Below are 19,006 nucleotides of genomic sequence, written 5' to 3' on the forward strand. Positions count from 1 at the left end.
AAGCAATAGGGTAAGAATGTGTGTGTGTGGCCGGCACAGCCTCAGGTGGTAGCTGTCTGCGGATGCCCATTGGCATCCCCTGTGCAGCCATTGGGGGCAGCAGGCACTGGTCCTTTCTTTCGAGGCACAGGGCAAGCCGCAGGCCCAGCACGCTTGAGCGCGGGATCTGGGCGCTCCATCTTGTGCTCCAACAACATGTGGTTCTGTGGCGGCAGACCTAGGCAGGCCCTGGGGGTGGCAAGGGGACTCAGCAAGGCAGGTCAGTGTCTGCGCCTCCAGCCCCCCAGCCCCGCACTGGCCTCCTCCCCACGTGCGCACACCTACACAGGAGCGCAGGAACACACTCACTTGAGGATATTCTCGATGCAGCTGCGCTGGCGGAAGAGCGCGTTGACCACAGGACTACCAGGAGGCACTAGCGGGGCTTTAAAGAGAAAGCCAAGCAGTGCCAGCACGGGGTGGAAGCCCTGTGGCTCGGGATCGGCGTCCGTACGGAAACTCACGCGTTGGCACAGCTCGGTCAGCAACACCAGGTCCAGCATGATGGGCGTGGCAAGCAGCGAATCCTGGGGGTGGGGTGGGGAAAGGTCGCTGAGTGGGCGGAGCCTCGGCAGGTCGACCCACCCCTCTCACTCGGCCCTGCCCCTGCACCTCGCATGTGTTGTGCAACACCAGTGTGTTGGTTCCGCCCATCATTAGCTCTGATGTGTACTCATCCAGCGCGCGTTTACTGTCGCCCACGTATGGTACATACTTGATCACCACCTGGAGGGCGCACGAGATTGGTGGCATGGGCCCGCTGTGCCCCAATCCGCCCCCACCTCCCAGTCCCCAGGTCCTCACGCACACAGTGGTCAGGCTCCTGGCCAGGTTCGTAGAGTACAGGGTTGCTGAGCACCATGTCATCCACCACGTTGCTCTTGGACACCTCCTTAGAGCGGAACTGAGATGGAGCCGACAGGTTCTGCCCATCGTTGTTGCCCAGGTGGTTGTAGCTCACAATGGACATTGTCTGAGGATGGCAACAAAATCCCGCGGTGTGGCCCAACCAGCACGCAGCTCCGAGACCCCCTCTCTATCTTGGTCCGTATTGCAACCCCTCTAACCTTGAGTCCAGAGCCAATGAGGAAGTCCACGAGCACCGACTTAACCTTGGTCTGGCCTGTCTTGAAGTCGTCCCCTCCCACGAAGACACGGTGCTGCCAGGCGAGCTCCAGCGCCCCCGGCACCAGTGTGTTTTGTGGGGACCCGTTGAGGAAAGCACAACCCTCCAGGATGCTGGCCACAGCAAAAAGCGTGGATGGGGACACCTCCCCGCCCTCCTGCAGGTGTGAGAGCATGTGTGAGAACAAAGGAGCTGCAGGCTCTGACCCATCCTCACCCTGCCCCAGTGCACTACCACCTCGATGGTTCGAAGCAGGTTCTCTGCTGTGTCATTTCGACCTGGGACCACGTCGCAAAAACGCTCTGTGTTCGCTGTCCACAGCACGATGACCTTGTCCAGCCCTTTGTTGGACCAGAAGTCTCGGATGTCTTTGCGTATCTGCTCCAGCTGAGGGGGAAATGGGGAAAGGTGGGAAGAGGGGAAAGCAGGGCCTTAATCTACTCCCCCCTACATTAAGTGAGGAGCGTGGTGAGGCAACAGGTAGGGATAGGGAAAATAAATGATGGGGGCAGGGGGCAGTAGGTGGGATGGGATAATAGGCAGGGAGAGGGAATAAAGGGCTGGAATGGTATTTTAAAAATGGGGTAGAGAAGACAGTTCGGGAACTTGATAGAGCTGGGCCAGAGGAGAGGCACCTGCTGCGCACGCGTGCCTGGAATGAGGTTGTCTGCACGCGCGCCCTGGTTGGCAGCGATAAACTCAGGGATGTAGACTGAGGGGCGCGGACGCAGAGTCTCCATGTGCGACCACAGCTGCTCCTGCAACCCCCAGTCCAGGACTTGCGCGCGACGCATCGCCTGGGCCAGGTTCAGTGACGAGATGTCCCAGCCTGAGGACGATCCTCACGCTTGTCCCAGTTCATTGGGTCTTTCGGGTCCCCGCCTGCCCTCCCCACGACCCGGGCCCCACAAACCGTCAAACACCAGATCGTCGGGCGCCACCATGGGTAGCAGCGCGCGGAAGGGCACGTGCACCTCCTGGCCTTCGGCGTCCAAACCCAGGCTCACGGTGCCGGCTTGCGTCAGTGAGCCATAGTAGTTGGCCTCCTGGGGGCGGCAGGCAGGGCGTCGGGTGGAACCGAGCAGGCCTTGGTCTCGCTCTGGACCCGCCCCCCCAATCCCGCCTCTCTGCTTGGCGCCGTCAAATTGGTGGAAGCCCCGCCCCTCGAAGACCACTCCCCTCACGGAGGCCCCTTCCTCTCCGGAGGTGCCCCCTCCCCCTCGGTGGAATCTGCTCCCCCCGCGGAGGCCGCACCTCCGGACGGATCCCCTTGGAGCTGTTTGCCTCGGTGGAATCTTCTCCTGCGGATGCCCCTGCTCTACGGAGACATCTGCCCCCCTCAACCCCTAGTAAAACCCCCTTCCCCTGCGGAAACGCCCTCTCCAGTGGCATCCTCAACCCCGTCCCCAACAAACGTTTCTTTTACCCTAGTGAAACCTCCTCACCCCCGCAGAGCTACCTCTGAGGAATATAACTCTGTAGAAGTCTGTTCCCTCCCACATCGGAGCCCCAGTCCCTCGCGGAATCCTCTCCCTACAGAGTCCCCCACCTTGCGCCCGGTGCGCGTGGGCCAGGAGAGGCGCAGCCGGTTGGCCAGCACTGCGGCGGTCATCGTGGAACCGTTGTTGCCGCCCCAGCCAACGAGCATGACCCCGAGACGGGGCACCTGCCGAACCGTCCGGAAGGTGAAGCGCTTGGACGTAGGGTGCACCTACGGGGACGGCACCGTAAGCCCGGGGTGCACCCAGACCGCCCTTGCCCACTCTGTCCGGCGGTGGGACCGTTGCCCCCCCACCCCCCGCGGGCCGTCCACCTTGAGGACGCCATCTTCGCGGCTGACAAGCGTCGTCCGGTACTCGTATTGCGCCTCGATGGCCTCGGGGCCGTAGACCACGTCGGGGCTCTCAACCAAAAAGTCGACGGCGGTGGTCTCCATGGCGTTGGGCTGGGGGCGAGATGAACCGTCAGCTGGGGACGCGAGCCAGCAGACTCGGGCCCCGGGCGGACGGGGCGGCGAGACCGCGCAGGACAAACTCACCGGCTCAGAACCGTGCGGGCAGCAGGCTGCGGGGAGCGCAGACTTCGGGAGTAAAGCTCCGTGGCCCCGCCCCCGCCCCGCCCCCTAGGGGAGGGGGCACTGCCACCTGGGTTCGCGAGGCTTCAGGAGCATATGTGGTCTCACTGGGACTAGCTGCCGGGACACTCCAATCTACTAAAGAGGAGCACGAGGCTGCGCTTGGTCCCTGTCACAGTGTGGGGAGTGCAGCGAGCCCATTGGTGGCGGGTGTGTGTATGTGTTTAGATCCTGCGGGGGAAACTGAGGCAGCGCGGGGTGAAAGAGCAGAGGGTCAAACCCTCTGTGACCTCATAATCAGAAACTTTCTGCCAGATCACGCTCAGTAGAGGACTGCATTCCGCATTATCTCCCCATGGCTTTGCCAAATGAAAATACTTGGATGGGGAAAGAAGGGGACAAAGGGGACAGGACGATCACAATAGCTGGGGCAAGGAACGTACAACCCAATAACTTTTCTTCAGGAGCTTGGGGAAACGGTTTTCTCTTACAGGCTCTGAGAAAGAGGTGTGAGAATGGTAGAGGGTTCTCGGAACGTAGGCTGGGATGTGGGCTGAGAAGAGGATTAGGATGAGATGGGGGGTGGGGTGACTGAAATGATCGCCAAGTCTCAGAAGACTTTTTGCTGAGGTCAGCCGATCCTCCTCAGAGGGGCCCTGAAGGAGGGGCCGTCCACAGCCTCGGGCGCAGGCAGGATAGAGGAAGTTCAGGGACGGGGAGCGAGGGGGGCGGGGACCCGTCGCCAGAGTTGGGTTAAGAAGCACTTTGTTTCCCCCAGATCCCAAGAACCAGCCCTTAGTTACTCATAGCTGAGGCCAAGAATGGGGATTTGAAGGGCCTGCGTCTGGCCTGGGCTTGGATAAACAAGGGGGCATCTGGGAGGCTTATCTCTGTCACGTGAGGCTTCTGGTTCTTCCCAGTAAGCCGGTTTCCAGGACACAAGGGTGGGACATTTCTCAGGGATCAGGTAAAATTCAACATTGTCACATTATCAGCTTGGGGCGGGCACAGTCACCCACGACAATGGGGGGAGGGGGACAGCAGTGGGGTTGCTGCTATGCTAACACCTGCAGCAGGATTGGCTGAGGGCAGTCTTGACTGGGGTCCCTAGGGAGGGCATGGGCAGCAGGGAGGAGGGAGGCCAGCCTCATGCTGGGCAGGCGATAAGGGACCGTGGGAACCCAGCTGGAAGCAGAGGGTCAGGCAGCTCCCCCAGAAACTTTCCAAAACAAGCTGACTCCACTAGCCGAAAAGTTTCCACGGCTGGAGCTGGCCCAATAGGCAGATAGTTGAGAAAGTTTGCAGGAAACGTGGTTGAGGCCTGACCTTATGGTACAGACTCCAAATCCCTGCACCTAGACTTAGCCCTAAAGAAACTCCAGTCTGGGAGGTGGAGGGAGGGAAGTGAGTAGATGTGGCCACCCTAAACCAGAGGGAACCAAGATCAGGTCCACTCCAGAGAGGGCTAGGAAGGTTTCCCAGAATAGTTGGTTGCTGGAAGGGGTTTTGAGGTATGAAGAGGAGCTTATAGGTAGGAATGTGGGGGTTTTAAGGGTGATAGACAGGGTGAGGGGAGTTTGAGGGTACATGTGACATCATAGGAATGTATGCAGAGAAAGACCCAAGTCCAGGAGGCCCCAGCCCTCTTGGCAGAGTTGGTGGGAGATAGCAATGGCAGAGTTGTGTCTATTCCTACCAGTCACTTGATGCTGTAAAAGGTCAGCCATAGATCTGGAGAGGTGTGGGCTCAGCCTCTGGAAGGGTTGTTGTTAAGTGCCATCGAGTCAGTTCCGACTCATAGCGACCCTGTACAGGGGTTCCGAGGCTGTAAATTTTTACGGGAGCAGAACACCTCATCTTTCTCCCACGGAGCGGCTGGTAGTTTCCAATTGCTGGACTTAAGGTTCACAGCCTGATTCGTTACCCCTAAAGCCTGTATAAAACACAGGGTTGTTAAGTGTTGTCCAGTCAGTTCCAACCCATAGTGACCCTGTATAGGGCTTCCAAGGAGCAGCTGGTGAGCTTGAACTGCTGACCTTGCAGTTCAAATGGCTTTGCAGCCTGGCGCATTAACCTACAGCGCCATGTTGTTGTTAGGTGCCATCAAGTCAGAACCAACTCATAGCTACCTTATATTCAACAGAACGAAACACTGCCCAGTCCTGGACCAGTCTCACAATTGTTGCCATGCTTGAGCCCATTGATACTGCCACTTTGCCAATCCATCTTGCTGGGGGTCTTCCTCTTTTTCTCCGACCCTCCACCTTACCAAACATGATACCCTATGTCCAAAGTATGAAAGACAAAGTCTGGTCATCCTGGCTTCCAAGGAGCACTCTGGCTGCACTTCTTCCAACACAGAAAGATGTTTGTTCTTTTGGCAGTCCATGGCACTTGCAATATTTTCCAACACCGTAACTCAAAAGCATCAATTCTTCTACGGTCTTCCTTATTCACTGTCCAGCTTTCGCATGCATATGAGGTTATTGAAAATACCATAGCTTGGGTCAGGTGCACCTTAGTCCTCAAGCTGACACCTTTGCTCTTCAACACTTTAAATAAAAAGGTCTTGTGCAGATTTGCCTAATGCAATAGGTCATCTTATTTCTTGACTGCTGCATCCATGAGTGTTGATAGTTGATCCAAGAATGAAGCCCTTGACAATTTCAATCTTTTCTCCATTGATAAGAATGTTATTGGTCCAGTGGTGAGAACTTTTGTTTTTTTTACATTGAGATGCAATCCATACCCAAGGCTGTGCTCTTTAATCTTCATCAGTAAATATTTTAAGTCCTCTTCACTTTCAGCAAGCAAGGTTGTATCATTTGCATATCGCAGGTTGCTAATGAGTCTTCCTCCAATCCTGATGCCACGTTTTTCTTCACATAACCCAGTTTCTCGGATTATTTGCTCAGCATACAGGTTGAGTAAGTATGGTGAAAGAATACAACCCTGTCGCACACCTTTCTTAATTTTAAACTATTCAGTGTCCCCATGTTCTGTTGGAACAACTGCCTCTTGGTCCACGTAGATCCTTCATGAGCACAATCCAATTATTAATGGATGTTTTGTAGCTGTTTCTCTTTGAGCTGTGCCCCATCAGCAAATGAAGGTCCCGCAGACTTTATTCCATTTGCATCATCATAACATTTACTTTGAGGAGGCAGCTCTTCCCCAGTTGCAGTTTGAGTGCCTTCCAACCTGAGGGGCTCATTTTCTGGCCCTGTATCTGACAGTGTTTCTCTGCTATTCATAAGGTTTTCAGTGACTAAACATTCAGAAGCTCGTGACTCCTTCTTCCTAGTCTGTCTTCGTCTGGAAGCTCATCTGAAACCTGTCCACCATGGGTGACCCTGATGGCATTTAAAGTATCCATGACATAGCTTCCAGAATCACAGCAACTCACAAACCACCACAGTACGACAAACTGACAGACGAGTGATGGTACAGCGCCTTAGTGGCACCCAAATCAGAGATGGGCAGTACATGGCTGGGCCTGATCTATCCCATGCCATTTAGGGGGGGTCATCAGGCTCATGTGTCCCACTGCGGGACTGCCTGGCCCCAAAGTCCAGTGGAGTGTGGCACAGGATTGTACAGCATGGAACAGGGCAGGCTGGGTCTGGGAAGACTTCTGGGAATCAAGAGTGTCACTCTGAGGCAGAACATTCACAGGAGGGCTGTGGTGGGGGTGCAGCCCACTGCTTGGACAGTGTAGAGGTGGGGGAGGTGCTGGGCAGGGGCAGAGACGCTGAGGGGTGAGGACAAAGATACTATCTGTATGTCTTGAACACACTGTCCCAACTGCTGGCAGCTATTCTCCAGCCTCAGAACTTGAGCCAAGGCCACAGCCAGCAGGCTGCCTGCTGACCCCAGGAGCCCCAAGTGACCATGGGGCCTTTGCTCATGGCTGTCTCCTTTGTCTTGTCTTCCTTACTACAATTGTGTCTGCCCATCCTGGTCCCAAGTAGATAAGGCAGGCCTTCACACCTCCAACCTCAGGAGCCTCACTTGGAACTGAGGGTGAAGGTGGCATCCCTACTGGCACCCTCTGGGCCTCAGTGTTCCCACTGGAGGGACAGGGACACCCATTCCCAGTGATGGCCCGGGAAGGAGGAATCACCGTGTCTCTCTCTCACATACACACACACCCACAACTGTTTCCATCGGAGAATGTAGGTAAATGAGTCCTGGTGGTCCCCTGTCCAAGCTCCCCATCACCTCCACCCACGTTCTTGCAACACTCACCCACTTCTGGGAGGTTGTGCCAGGGAGGGTGCCCTGTCTAGTCCACACTAGGGTCACCCCACAGCCCGGGCCACTCTCTACTGGTGAGGAAGGAGCCAGCCCCCAAAACCCAGACATGAACATAGGCTGGCAAGCCTAATAAGACAGTGCGGTTCAGTGAAATTTATTGTAGGTTGAAAAAGGTCCGCATTCACCTGTTTAGTGTACAAAAAGACACTAGCTCTTTTAAGAAAATATTAGGAAAACCGATGACACGGGTGCCTCTCAATTGTAACATTTTGGCAAAAGTGAAAAGTTCTTGTAAACACCAACTCCATGGCTCAAAGTGGCTTTTCTCCACAGTACGAAGTCGAGGGACAGAACAGTATCAATAAGTTAGACTCTATTTAATCGGCTAGGACTGCCGTCCGCCAACCCCCAAAGCACAAAACTACAAAACTTCTCTGAGCTTCATCATTCCTTAAAAGGAGAAAAAAACAAAACAACAAAAGGTAAATTCAACTGAGATTCCTAGGAGCTGGTTCCCAGGAGCGGGTGAGCGGTTGGGCCCCAGTGATCATCTGGGCCAGCGTTCCTAGTACCCCGCCACCCCTTGAATGGTAAAACACAAAGGGCCAGCGTTTCTGCGAAGGCAGGGGGCAGGTGTGGGAGCTGCAGGGATACGGGGTAGGGTGGAGTGGGGGGTGACACACTGCTGGCGTGCTTCCCAGCGGCCAGCTCTTTGGAAGCCGGTCGGTCCCGCCCCCTGAAGCGCAGGGACCAGGCAAGGCCGCATTCCAGAGTCCCAAGCCCCGCCCACTGTATGATCCCACCCACATTAGGTTCCGCTCCCACCCATAGCGCCGCGGTGGGGTCTCCACTCTACATGTCGCAATCGTAGAGCCCCGCGGGATAGGGGAACACTAGGCACAGCAACAAAGCAGCAACTGTGGGGTCCGCAAGGCCGCGCCCCCAGCCCCTCCCTGAGTGCAGACCCCGGGGGCCCCCGGAGGAGGGAGTCTCAGCCCCAAAGGGCAAACAAACAAACAAACAAACACGCAGCAGCAGCAGCAGCAGCAGTAAAGGGGAGCGCTGAGAAGTCACAATCCACCTGGTGCGTGCCCTGCACGGTCCGGCCGGCAGCTGGGCACTCAGAATAGCAGGCTGGCTTGAGGACACAGGGCTGGCACCTCCTGGAACAACTGGGTCCCTAGAGCCCCAAACCCTGCAGCTGCTTCGTGCCAGTTGGGCCTCTTGAAATAAGAGCTATCCTGCCGGCTCCAAGATCCTTGGGCAGGTGGAGAGAGCCAGTGTTGGCTGGCCGGAGGTCACCCCAGCTTGGGGCCTGAGGAGTGCCCCAGTATATGGTGGTCCTGGGCCAGGTTCCGCAGAAATGTGCCCCTCACCCACTCCCACTCCGTGGAGCCCTCAGAACAGTGCTTGCTCAGGGTAATACTGCAGAGAGGACCCCCGGGGCCTTGGGGTCTACGGGTGGCTGGAGGCACAGGTGTAGAAAAAAGGGCTTTTTCTCTTCGTACAAAAATAGACGAGTCTCCTCGCAGTAGCTAAAAGTGGCTATCCGTATAAAACTAGAAAAGGCGCACAGCTTGTCTCTGGCCACAGCGGGTAAGGTGGGCCTGGCCCAAGGCTCTGTCTTCAGGACCCCCAGTGTCCGCTTGTGGCTTCAGAGAGGCCAGTGTCCTTGTATTTATTATTTAAATAAATCCTTTTTCCCACCTTTTGTCCCCAGGCCCCACCATCCACAAAGGTCCACACGGTGGGGGTGCACGGGTATGTGGGGCTGGCCTGGAGGCCACTGGTCCCTGGGTAGCACCAGCCACCCAGCACCTCAGGCTAGTGCCAGGTGGGCAGCTGCTGCTGGTCGTACTCAGCAATCAGCCGCTTGATGTGGGCCAGTTTGCTGTGTAAGTACTCACAGCGTTGCTTCTCTTGGCTGTAGTTGGTGTTGGTCTGTGGAGAGTGGGAGAAGGTGACTGGTGACCGTGGGGACCAGAGTCAACCCTGCCCTGATGGGGTGGTCAAGGACATCTCCCAGAGGGGAGCAGGCCTCAAAACTGGGTAACCCCACCAGCTCTGAAGATGCAGATGAACTGACCAAGATACAAGGAAGGCTGTCTACCCAAAGTCCTTTGCCACCAAGGACATGGCCTGGAATCAACTGGGACAGGCAGGGAATGACTGGGGTCACCCAGGAGGCCCTCCCTGCTCCCTTTCCTGGAGCCCCAACCTCCTCCTGAGTGGACACACCTTTTTGATTTTTCGATACTCCTGCAAGATCTGCCCACGCGTGGTCTGGAGGAAGAGAGAGACAATGTCAATGGCCTCAGAATCCTTCCAGGCCTGCTCCCTGTGCCCAGAGGAGTATGGGGGCCTAGGGACTTCCTGGCAGACGGTCGAGGTAGGGAAGAGACCAGGTGGAAGGCTGAAAGCTGCTGTGGGGGTTGTACGGGGCCTTCTGTGAAGGAAGCTATGGGGGGGCGGGGCAGTGGAGGGTTGGGGACGCAACCTCATACTCCGGGGAGCCCTGGGAGAGCTGCCGGAGCTGGGCGTCAAGCTGCGTGAAGCGCCGCGTGATACGCTCGATGCGAGCATGCAGGTCACGGTACTCGGTATACTCCGAGTTGAAGTCATTCTTGTAGCTCTGCCGCTGTTCCGAGGAGGAGATAGCTGCGTATTTCCTGGAGGGAGAAGAGAGGGAGGGTTGGGTCTGGGGGGAGTCATGCCTCACCCCCACAAGGTCACCTTGGAAAGCTGCTCTCCACCCGCCAACCCTGAGATCCAGGTGCACAGGAAGTCTGTAGGACAGTCTGGTAACTGAGCATGGCAGGGGCAGATGGGAGAGGACAAGCCCATACTCACAGTAAATAATCAGGCGTGTCCGAGGTTGAGGTGGGGACACTGGCACTGTGACAGGCGCCATTCAACCCTGTGAAGGACAGACCCTCTAGCACAAGACCCCATGGAGAGTACAGGCAGAACACAGATCAGAGGCAAAGAGAGGCAGCTGACCCAGGGACAGCCTGTGCCCAGCTGAGTGAGGACTAGAAGCCTGGCTGCCACTGCCTGTGCTCCTGTCCAGGAGCTGAGCTCACACTGGCCAAGCAGCCTCCAGGTGTTCTTCATGTGCCCAATGCCACCTGGGCCACTCAAGGCCGCACTGACAAGGGTATTCAGGTGTGCACAGCAGAAGAGGAAATGGAGCGATGGTGTCCTGGACTATGTGTTTACCCAGTCACCCCATCCCTTGGGTTCTCACCCACCACCCGCCCTGCTGTCCTGTTTGCCAAGCCACACTGCCCAACAGAATGACTATGGATCAGTGCTCCCCACCACAGCATGTCACAAGCCCCTCCTGTGAGGCACTAGCCCTCCTCCAGGCTCCACCCACCCAAGACCCTGGGACCTTCCAGGAAGGAGCCTGCCCCCCACAGTTCCACCACTGATTCCCTCAGGGCATCCCTGGCCCCCTGTACCAGGACTATAGCCTGGAGTCTTCCTCCCCAATTTTTGTCCTCCTATGAATAGCTCCTGCAGATCCTGAGGCCCCATAGAAGGCACCCAGGGCTGACACGGGTTTCGTGCGGTACAAAAAGTGGCAGGCTAGCCTGACCCTTGCAGTTCCCCGTGTCCCCCTATATCTACCTGGGGTTGGGGTGTCCAGCAGGGTTCCAAGGGTGCTGCCTGAGCTCTCAGCAGACTCCTGGTCAGGCTGTGAGGCCCGGTGCCGGTCCCTGGGCACTCGCTCTTTGTCACGGTGCTTCTTGGACTTTTTCTTGGCCTTGCTGTGGGGCCGGCCAGGCCGGGTGCAGTCTGGGGATGGGGGCAGGTGCAGGCACTCGGTGGGACCTGGGCCACCCACCTCTGGGGGCTCTGCATCCCGGCCACTGTGGCTCAGGTCGTTGCTGACATCAGCCAGGGGGTCATGGGGTCGCGGGGGTTCAGGCAGTGGAAGGAGGGGGGTGGCGCGGCTATGAGCCACGCTCAGTTTCCCATTGATAGTGGGCTGGGTGCGCTGGGCAAAGTGTGAGATCCGGGGCTTCTTGTTGGACAGGGGGTCAATAAAGTCCGGGGGCTGTGGCCGCTTCTGTGGAGGAAGGAAGTGATAGGATTATGGGAGCAAGCCCGACTGTCCAGGTCCCAGAAAAGCCCACACAGGCTGCAATGCTGACTCTTGCCACATGGTGGCAACCAAACACTTGCAGCCAACACACAAGGGACCAGCTCCTGCCCATAGGTGCACCCCCTTGGGGCATTATCTGTGCATTGCTACTCTACTAGGCACCTTTCCTGGGGGTGCACTGGGAACCCCTAAGTCTACTCCACACCCAATAGGCTGACACCAGGACTGGCTTGGTATCTTCAAGGGGCCTCAAGGAACTGATGATCAATGTCTCCAGTCAAGCAGGATACAGGACCACCGTGGGCAAGTTGTGACTGACCATGAGGAAGATAGTCAAGAAAGTAGCTCTGTGAGATGGCTCCTGTGTGCCAAAAGCTCAGCCTGGCTCAGAAAGGGACAAGGTGACCAGGGAAAGAAGCTGGGGGCAGTATGGGGGCTTTCAGCTTGCTCCTCCTCTTCCCCAACCTAGTTGAGTCTGAACTTCACATCTGTACCCCCAGCTCAGCCCCTACCTGCAGCAGCGAGGAGGCATTTCCCTGCTCCCTAGGAGGGCTGGAGGCAGGGTCCCCGGGGAAGGCACTGGTGCCTTGCGGCTGGCACAGCTTCCTGAGGAGGAAACAGAAATGGTTGGAGGATCAGCAGCAAGTGCAGAGGGACACTCTCCAGTCCCACCTATTCCCTCAGGCAGAGCACAAGGTGATACCCTGGTGATATCACCAGCCCCTGAGTGCTGGCCGCTAGCTATCCTGACACTATGCCCACTGCTGCAGAGCCAGGAAACACTGAGAGGAGGTCTGGGCTGGAGGCTCAGCACCACCACTCCAGAGGACAGGGGTACAGCCTGGGACTCAAAGGACAACAATGCCACCAGAGGACAAGAGCAGAGATAGGGACCTAGGGGGCAAGCAGAGGCTACACCAGTGTGTCCTGGCAGCTCACCCAGGGCAAGTCCATGGTAACCACCATCACGTGGGACACTGAGGGACACATCTGTCACCAATGTCTGAGACCCTGAAGACATGCAACCAAGGAAGAGAGATTCCAAACAGAGATGACAACTTAAAGAAAACCACTACCCTCAGTATCATTAGAAAGACAAAGGACCTGAATAGTCATTTCTCCAAAGAAGATGTACAAGACCAACACGCACACAAAAAAGATGCTCAATGTCATCCCGGCCACCACTACTGAACATTCTGATCAGCAACATAATAGCGAAATGCTGATAAAAAGGGAGGAAAATGTGAAATGTAGAACATAATGTCAAATTCTTAAAGACTCCACACTTAACAGTACCAGCTAACTCTGAAGGAGTTCCCAAGACGACGGCCCTGATTTGCCCTTCAAACCTGGAATGGAAATGATGCCCTGAAGTCACATTGCAGCCCACAGATTGTCATTCTGAATTAAGCACTGTCTTACCTAAAAATTAAAAACTCAGCAACTTTTTTAAAGCCAGATGAAAAGGTTGGATGGCAAGGAGGATAAGTAATCGGTAACGAAACAACTAGAAAGAAATAAGACAATGATTCAACATCACTGATCATTATGTCCACGAACTAGGACGAGAGCGGGTGCTGTTGTGAATATTTCCCCAAAAAATAAAAACGAATTGCCGCTGAGTTGTTTCCAACTCACAGCAACCTCACACTATGTCAGAGTAAAACTACTCCATGCAGTTTCAAAGACTGAGTTTTTACAAAAATGTCACCAGGACTTGCTCTCCAGGCACCTGTGAGCGGACCTAAATCTCATAACTTTCCGGTTAAAAGCTGAGCATATTCAACATTTATACCACCTAGGTACCCTGCATTCATCACAAGGGAAATGCAAATCAAAACCATGATGTCTCACTAAGTCCTGGTGTGCCATTGTAGGATCAGCACTGGACTGCTAACTGCCAAGTTGGCAGTTCAAACCCACCAGCTGCTCAGAAATCATACACAGGGTTGCTATGAGTCAGAGACTTGATGGCATTTAACAACAAAAAGATGACTACTGTCAGAAAAATGGAGAATATCAAGTGTGGACAAGGATGTGGAGAAACTGGAATCCTCATGTACTGTTGCTGGGAACGGGACAAGGTGTAGCCACTGTGGAAAAGAGTCTGGAGGTTCCTCAAACCATGTGACCCAGCAATTTCATTCTTAGGAATCTACACAAGAGAAATGTCTCCAAAGATACTTGTCCATGAATGTTCTAGCCTAAAGGTGGAAACCACCTACCTGTCCATCCACAGATGATGGATACACACAGTGTGGTCCATGCACACGATGGAGAACAATGAAGCACACTGATACACACTATATTGTGGAGGAACCTTGAAAACTCCTGCTGAGTGAGGGAAGTCAGACACAAAAAGCCACATATGATCCCACTGATAAGAAAGGGTCAGAACAGACAAATGACAAAAAACATCGATTAGCAGCTGGCAAGGGGCTGGCAAGGGGTGGAGAGTAACTGCTAATGGACACAGGGTCTCCTTTTGGAGTGCTGAGAATGTTCTGGAATTAGACAGAAGTGGCAGCTGCACAACATTGTGAATGTACTAAATGCCACTGAACTGCTCACTTTAAATGGGCAAACTGTATGTGAATCATATCTCAATACAGCTGCTATGTTTCACAATGCCCTCAGAAACAGATTGATGATGTCACTGAATTGGGGGGGGTGATGCTGTGTAGTTCTCCACAACAAAAGAGCCAATTCAAAGTGACATCCCTGGTGACATGAGAAGCTGACATTGAGCTCCTGGAAATGAAAAGCAGCAGCCAAAGAGGTGGGCTGGGACGGAATCCTTTAGAGGAGATTTCAGAGAGGACAGAATGGATGGACACGGCAAAGAACAGAACAGACACAACAACCCAGGCGCATGGCCTCCCAGGGACAGAACCCGTGGGCCACAAGGCGTGAGTGCGAGGGCAGAACAGTCTGGCCACTTCCAGACAATGTTCTGGGGTACAGAACATTGGGCTGTGGGGAGAGACCACTCCCATGAACACCAGGTCTGGGGCACAGTGTCCAGCTTCAAGGACCAAAGGCCACATCTCCCCAAGACAGAGGGCAAGTCCACTTCTGTTGAACATTCCAGATGTAATCAAGCTATTGCCTCTGGGCAGTGGCCCATCAGCCATGGAGACCCTGTACTTTTGAGCTCCCCTGGGGTCCACACTTGGCTGTGCTGTAGACGCAGGTGCTATTTCAACAGCCCTGGAGAAACCCTTAAATAGCTCCCCAAGCCGAGAGAATTCACTTAAGGACTAATGAGTGTGTCTGCTTCTCACATTGGGGCTTCCAACCCAAGCTGGCTTGGGAGGAAGTCGCTAATTGCTTGGGTCAACTTCTTTCTTTTTCCCACAGCAAGAGGTACTCCACCTCTGGTCCTGGGGACCCCAGGGGACACATTCAATTAGCTTGCCATAGTCCTGCCTCAGGGAATGCAATTTTGCCATGTGTTCCTCACTCATATTCTCCTGGTTCTCTCAGAGCCAAGTGTATGTTATAGCACTGATTCCATTACAGCACCGATCCTTGGAGCACCCAGGTTTGGGTGCCAGAAAGGGCATGGGTTTGGGGTAGCATAGCTTGGAAGGCAAGAGCTGACAGGTGGGGAGGGAGGTCCTAGAGGCCTGTGGACGCCTTCCATTGGTGACCTGGTTATACCTGTTTATACTCAGGTTCCAGCTCGGTTGGGGAAGGGCCCTGGGAGGCTACCCTGACACCCTGGGAGAGATCCCCTAGCACATTGGGGTCAGGGTATTATCCAGGGTCATCTTTGGGGTGTTCTCAGGGCAGGGAAGAACCCTCAGGGTCAGCGGTAAGGCAGGTCTCAGGGTCAGGCTCAGGGACCAGGGGGTCCTTGGGGTCAGTACCTGACAAGCATGCGCTGGAGCAGTTGCCGGTCACCCTCTGAGTAGCCAGGCCAGTCCCGCTGCACGTCCTTGTATACGCCATCCTTGAGCGTGCACGTGCCATCCTTGGCACTCACATTGGCCACCTATAGACAAGATGTCACCTGCATGAACCAGTGGCAGAAGCTGAGAAGCAGGGGTCCATGTGCAGAAACAGATAAGTGGGACAGGATGCACCCCGCATCAAGGGAGTCGTCCCCCCCCCAGCATATGTTGGTCCATGCACCGAGTGCCCACAGCAGACACAGTGGTGTGTACACACACACACCCAACCCTACCCCACTCTGCCCCCAGTGGCGGCCAAGTTGAATAGGAACCCAGGCTAGCTCCCTGAGAGGGCCGTCGTCTGTCAGATTGTCATCACTCTCCTTCCCATCAGAGTTGGCGATGACCAGGTGAGCCCACATCTCCACACGGAGTAGTGTGCAGAGGAAGCCTTGGCACCTGCTCAGTGGGGGGTCTCCCTTGAGGCGAGGTGCATCTTCCCCCCCTTAATAAGGGGTCTGCAACGAGGTCCCCTGCACCCAGTGGACACCCAACAGTGACATTTCTCACAAACACTGCACCCTGAGGCTCCCGCTGCTGTTCCTAGTAATGCCTTCACAGAACATGATTGGCTGAGTTCTTGGTAGCCCACCTCCCTGCACTGAGGAGGGGCCATGTACCAGAATGGCTTCCCTAGGAGGCTCAGTGGGTGAGGGCAGTGCCCTGTAGCCAGCAATGCACTCTACCACCATACTCTCAGCAGAACTGGGTATCCAGTGCCCTCTACAGAGCCCCTATGCCTCCCCACCTCCGTGTTCACTCCATACTCTGCCGGATGTTCTCAAAGAGGGCCTGGGTGACACACAGCTCAGTGACCTGGGCAGGCCGTTCACTCTCCGCTATGTGACAGAATCCCAAGAACCCACCACTGCCAGAATGAGCAGACAGGGGGCAGGCAGGGAGACCAGCAGGACTAGTAGGCGGTGCTGCCTCCAGGAGGCCTGGTCCACTTGGCCATCACCAGTGCCCAGCATCCTAGAGCATCACAGGGCCAGCTCCCGTAGGGTCTAAGGGCTGGTTTCCCTGTACCAGGCTCCTGGGAACACTTATGTGGGCATGTTTATGACAGCTGACGTGTGTGTGTGTGTGTGTGTGTGTGTCTCCTCTCCTTGGGTCACACACAAGACGAGAGAAAACTGAGAGACCAGCAAGAGGGTCCATGGGGCCTACATTACCTGCCTGTCTGTGTGGGGGCAGCTCCCTGGACCTCACTGTATAGGTGTCCATGGAGTTCCCAGGATGAAGCTGGCAACGCCCTGACAAGCCACGTTTATGATGCTCAGTGGGTCTGCATACCCTCTGACTAAGAGCACTCTGGGCCACAGAGTCACGTGGGCTGCTTGATACAGCTCTGACCTCCTCACTGCTTATTCTCTGCCACAGAACCGCAGGCACTGTCTTCCACACCCAGGGCCCCAACAGAGGTGGAGGTCATCACAAGCCAGAGTTGCTTCCTGGGGACCCAGCACTTCAAGGGATGCCTGTATCCTAGATCCTAACAGTATCCCTGTGATGGCGTCCATGGAACGGTGGGTTAACAGTATCCACGTAAAGGCATGTAATTGCATTCACATACTGGCATGAGTGAGTTCATGGAGCCATGTCTGTATAACGGGTTGTACCAACACCCACGTGCTAGCGTGGGCTTTCTGCTATACGAGGTGTCCTTTGGGAAGTGGGAAACAGCAGGCCAACCCCCGACCCCAGGTTCTGGCAGCCACTATCTACTCTCTGTCCATGAAGACGCCTGCTCTGCCGAGCCCCACCCCAGTCTACAAAGAAGTGCCCCACTCGGGGACTTGGATAAAGGAGCTGTGGGTATTACACTGTCATGGGGGACCGTGATACCAGTGTCACGTGCCCCACGTGCCTCCCATCTGTGTCTCCACCCTCACAGGAGAGACCACCCAGGGTCCCCGCACCTGCTGGAGGAGGCCGTCCAGTGAGTCCTTGTCCGGCTGTGCCAGCCCATCTCTCTGCAGCCGCAGGAGCAGCTCGGCCTTCCGGTAGGGTCTCAGTGCCAGGAGGTGTAGCACACGGTCACGGAAGGGACGCTGGGAGACCCCACCACTGCTGCCCCCACCAGTGGTCTTCTTGAGGGCACTGGCTGGGTTAACAGGGGCGGCCCGCTTCCGGGAGGGCACAGCATCCGTGGGCCCTGGGGCTGGCTTCCGAAAATGAACCTTCTTGCCTGAAATAAGAGCCAGAGCTGGATCAGGGGAAAGGTGTGGGGGTGGCACCCAGGGCTGGAGCTGGAGAGCAACCCCATGCTGCACCACAATGGGGAGGAGTGCTGCTGAGTGGGGGTCCTGGGGTGAGCGCGCCAACTGCTAATGGCACAGGCACTACCAGACAGGAGAGATGTTGAGTCAAGTCTGTGACACTTGTGACCTGGGACATGACTGTGCTCAGGGTCAGGACAGCGGCGCCATGGTAGCCAGAGTCCTGGCCCTCAAATGCCCAGCCCCCACAAGGGCTAGGGGAGAGGTATGAGGCTCTCTGATGCGAAAAAGGGGCCCTGCCCCCCCCTTCAGTGTCATGTGATATTGGTATGCCACAAGTTTTTCCACACATGCTCCACCACACAAGTACACTGTCTGCTTCTCAGCTTCATAGAAACCAATTCCAAACAGCTGAGTCCCAGAGCCTTTCTGGAGTCAGGGGACTGACAGTCTACCTGCTCCAGTCTGCATCTCATGGGCCACCCACCCTGACACTGTGTCTGTCCCCAGCGTGTGCATGTCCCCAAGGTTTAGGGGACAGGGCTCCTGGTTGGGAACTGGTTGATGTCCTAGACCTACTCTATCCCAGGCTTCAAAGGTCTTGGATGGGTGCAGCCCCTGCCTGTCCCTCCTCACCCAGGTATCGGCCACCCGGCTTGATGACAATGGCGCTGCGGCTCCTAGTCTCCTCCTCAGCCTGTGCCAGGCTCTGCCGTGCCTTCTGGTAGGAGTCATCAGTGGCACACACTGTGATCTTGTCCTGGATGCTGCCCAGGCAGTCCAGGTGGACATCCCCGTGGCTGTGAGACATAGCAGTGGATGGACACAGGCCCAGCAAGGTACAGCCTCCCCCCATAGGAACAAGGAACAAGGAACCTGAGGGGCTGGGCTGGGGCTTAACAGGCCCCACAGAGGGTCCATGTGGAGGGAATGGAGGCAGGACCAGGCGGGAGGGCAGGAGGGGCTGGCTCACCTGGATAGGTACTGCTGCACACAGTCAAAGCTGCCTTGTGGGCTGTCCCGGCCAATGTTGGAGAGGTAAAAGGAGAAGGTCCGGGCCTCAGAGGGGCAGTCTGGCTGAGGGACACAGATGTGCTACGGGCAACGGGGGAGCTGTCACTTGGGAGAGGCTCGACACGCCCCACCCCCACCCCCATTTTCCTTTAGAACACACGTCCTATCAGCAGGTGACCCAGGACACAATGATCCTGGCTGGGCTTG

The 19,006-nt window shown here is 55.8% G+C and overlaps 2 protein-coding genes across 2 annotated transcripts in view; both read right to left on the reverse strand.

Annotated features, from left to right (window-relative positions):
* Positions 1–41: 41 nt before the first annotated feature.
* Positions 42–3,113, reverse strand: ISYNA1 (inositol-3-phosphate synthase 1). The gene is made up of 10 exons (XM_006876335.1): positions 2,979–3,113; positions 2,715–2,876; positions 2,079–2,211; positions 1,801–1,994; positions 1,400–1,552; positions 1,107–1,319; positions 848–1,012; positions 652–765; positions 349–566; positions 42–228 (listed from the first exon to the last, which is right to left on the reverse strand). Exons 1-10 carry the CDS (start codon positions 3,099–3,101, stop codon positions 42–44), a joined length of 1,662 nt encoding a protein of 553 aa, XP_006876397.1. The 5' UTR covers positions 3,102–3,113.
* A 6,207-nt stretch (positions 3,114–9,320) lies between these two features.
* The window catches only part of ELL (elongation factor RNA polymerase II), a 31,653-nt gene continuing 21,967 nt past the window's right edge, over positions 9,321–19,006 (reverse strand). Inside the window, exons 3-12 of the mRNA XM_006876307.1 lie at positions 18,759–18,880; positions 18,422–18,585; positions 17,486–17,754; positions 15,480–15,604; positions 12,130–12,213; positions 11,130–11,581; positions 10,347–10,413; positions 9,994–10,165; positions 9,735–9,779; positions 9,321–9,437 (exon numbers count right to left, since the gene is read on the reverse strand). Coding sequence (XP_006876369.1) covers positions 9,321–9,437; positions 9,735–9,779; positions 9,994–10,165; positions 10,347–10,413; positions 11,130–11,581; positions 12,130–12,213; positions 15,480–15,604; positions 17,486–17,754; positions 18,422–18,585; positions 18,759–18,880 — 1,617 coding nt within the window. The remainder of the gene's footprint in view (positions 9,438–9,734; positions 9,780–9,993; positions 10,166–10,346; positions 10,414–11,129; positions 11,582–12,129; positions 12,214–15,479; positions 15,605–17,485; positions 17,755–18,421; positions 18,586–18,758; positions 18,881–19,006) is intronic.

This window comes from Chrysochloris asiatica, unplaced genomic scaffold (genome assembly GCF_000296735.1).
Source record: "Chrysochloris asiatica unplaced genomic scaffold, ChrAsi1.0 scaffold00374, whole genome shotgun sequence".
In the NCBI taxonomy this organism is placed as follows: domain Eukaryota; kingdom Metazoa; phylum Chordata; class Mammalia; order Afrosoricida; family Chrysochloridae; genus Chrysochloris; species Chrysochloris asiatica.

What these genes read in the sequence shown, in the direction of transcription:
- ISYNA1 (XM_006876335.1), bottom strand. Translation starts at nt 3,101, where the DNA reads ATGGAGACCACCGCCGTCGACTTTTTGGTTGAGAGCCCCGACGTGGTC. An exon ending in TGCTTCGAACCATCGAGGTG is followed by an intron (nt 1,320 to 1,399) that starts GTAGTGCACTGG and finishes CACCTGCAGGAG; the next exon opens with GGCGGGGAGGTGTCCCCATC. An exon ending in TGCATCGAGAATATCCTCAA is followed by an intron (nt 229 to 348) that starts GTGAGTGTGTTC and finishes TGCCACCCCCAG; the next exon opens with GGCCTGCCTAGGTCTGCCGC.